The 2,198-nt window shown below is 47.0% G+C and overlaps 1 protein-coding gene across 1 annotated transcript; it reads left to right on the forward strand.

The window, feature by feature from the left end:
* Positions 1–16: 16 nt before the first annotated feature.
* LOC130720273 (aspartyl protease AED3) lies at positions 17–1,605 on the forward strand. Its single transcript, XM_057570903.1, has one exon. The coding sequence runs from the start codon at positions 108–110 to the stop codon at positions 1,428–1,430; it is 1,323 nt and encodes a 440-aa protein (XP_057426886.1). The 5' UTR covers positions 17–107; the 3' UTR covers positions 1,431–1,605.
* The last annotated feature ends 593 nt before the right edge of the window (positions 1,606–2,198 follow it).

Here is a 2,198-nt window from a genome sequence, read left to right on the forward strand (position 1 = left end):
CCTCACTCACAGGCCATGCATGCATAGTACTAACAACTTAGTAGTATCTATCTACCTTCAATCTTAGTTATACACTTCTTTAATTTCTTTCTCTACCCACATCAACCATGAATTTCAAGTTTTTTACTGCTTTAATTCTCTACTCAGTAATTTACCTGAGTAGCAGAAGCTATGCCTTTGACCCTTGTGCTTCTCAACCTGATGACTCAGACCTGAGCGTGATTCCCATCTATGGCAAATGCTCCCCATTCAACCCACCAAAAATCTCATGGGACAACCGTGTCATGGACATGGCCTCCAAGGACGACCCAGCACGACTCACTTACCTCTCCGCCCTCGCCGCCCAAAAGACCGTCTCCACCGCACCAATCGCCTCCGGCCAGGCCTTCAACATAGGCAACTACATTGTCCGTGTCAAGATCGGAACCCCCGGCCAGCTCCTCTTCATGGTCCTCGACACCAGCACCGACGAGGCTTTCGTCCCGTGCTCCGGCTGCACCGGCTGCTCCACCACCACCGCTCCATTTTCCCCCAAAGCATCTACCACATACAGCCCGCTCGACTGCTCCGTCCCACTGTGCGGCCAGGTCCGCGGCCTCTCCTGCCCCGCCACGGGCTCCGCCACGTGCTCCTTCAACCAATCCTACGCCGGCTCCACCTTCTCCGCCACACTAGTACAAGACTCCCTCAGCTTAGCCACAGACGCCGTCCCCAACTACTCTTTTGGTTGCATTAACGCGATCTCGGGCGCGACTGTCCCAGCCCAGGGGCTTCTTGGACTGGGACGTGGCCCATTGTCTCTATTGTCCCAAACCGGGACAAACTACTCGGGAGTCTTTTCATACTGCCTCCCGAGTTTCAAATCATACTACTTCTCCGGGTCATTGAAACTCGGGCCCGTGGGCCAGCCCAAGAGCATCCGAACCACCCCGCTCCTTCGCAACCCACACCGCCCTTCTCTTTACTACGTCAACCTAACCGGAATCAGCGTGGGGCGTGTGCTCGTGCCCGTTCCGGCCGAGTCTCTAGCATTTAACCCGAGCACGGGAGCTGGAACGGTCATCGACTCAGGCACAGTGATAACCCGGTTCATTGAACCGGTTTACGCTGCGGTCAGAGAAGAGTTCAGGAAGCAGGTTACCGGACCGTTCTCGAGCCTTGGTGCGTTCGACACGTGTTTTGTGAAGACCTACGAGACGCTGGCACCTGTAGTTACGCTGCATTTGGAGGGGCTGGACCTGAAGCTGCCATTGGAGAACAGCTTGATTCACAGTAGCTCGGGGTCGTTGGCTTGCCTTGCGATGGCGGCGGCGCCGGAAAATGTGAACTCTGTGCTGAACGTGATTGCTAACTACCAGCAACAGAATCTTAGGGTGCTGTTTGATACAGTGAATAATAAGGTTGGGATAGCCCGTGAACTTTGTAACTAGAAGCTATTAATTTTTTCATTTTGTTGGTTAGCTTTGCTTAGCTAGCAATCGCTATCCCAGTTTGGATGTTTCGTTGTGTTAAAAAAAGATGGTGTGGCCACGGTGAATAAGCTTGCCTTGTGCCTTGCTGGAAAGAAGATATTGAATGTGAAATTAATGCGATTATCTTTTTGAATGTTTGATAGTTCCGTGAGGATGCACACTGCTTGCTTTGAATCGGTTGTGACTAAAATAGAATTTGAACAAATTAAAAGTGTTCGATTTGGTTTTGATTTGGATTTCATAATTTTTTTCCTCGAACTTGAACCGAACTAAACTGATGATATGTTTGGGTTGAAACGGATGAATTATACGGTTGGATCTCTATTAAAATAATATTAAATATGAAATATCAATAAAATGAAAAAAGAATTTTTAAAAGTAGTAGAAAATAATATTGCAACATAGAACTAAGTGAATCATGCAAACAAGTTATTGAGGTTAATCAACCAACAAATTACTAATTTCTTGCAACAAATTGTATAACACTTGAATCAAGAAAACAATAATAGTTATATATGTTTGGATTCATTGATTGGTTAATTTTTTTTTGAGCTTGGGATTTGAACCAAACTCATCCCATTTTCCCTTCTAGAATCCACTCCAATACATGAGTTTAATCCAATTAGTTTTTTTCTTCGAAGCAGTTTGGGTCGGACAGGTTGATCAAATCGATATGACCCTGGTGCACCTCGATCTACCACACAGAGGGACCAACCGTCTTTTATT

This window comes from Lotus japonicus, chromosome 1 (genome assembly GCF_012489685.1).
Source record: "Lotus japonicus ecotype B-129 chromosome 1, LjGifu_v1.2".
Taxonomy (NCBI): domain Eukaryota; kingdom Viridiplantae; phylum Streptophyta; class Magnoliopsida; order Fabales; family Fabaceae; genus Lotus; species Lotus japonicus.

Excerpts from the sequence above, each read along its gene's own strand:
- LOC130720273 (XM_057570903.1), top strand. The coding sequence starts at position 108 with ATGAATTTCAAGTTTTTTACTGCTTTAATTCTCTACTCAGTAATTTAC.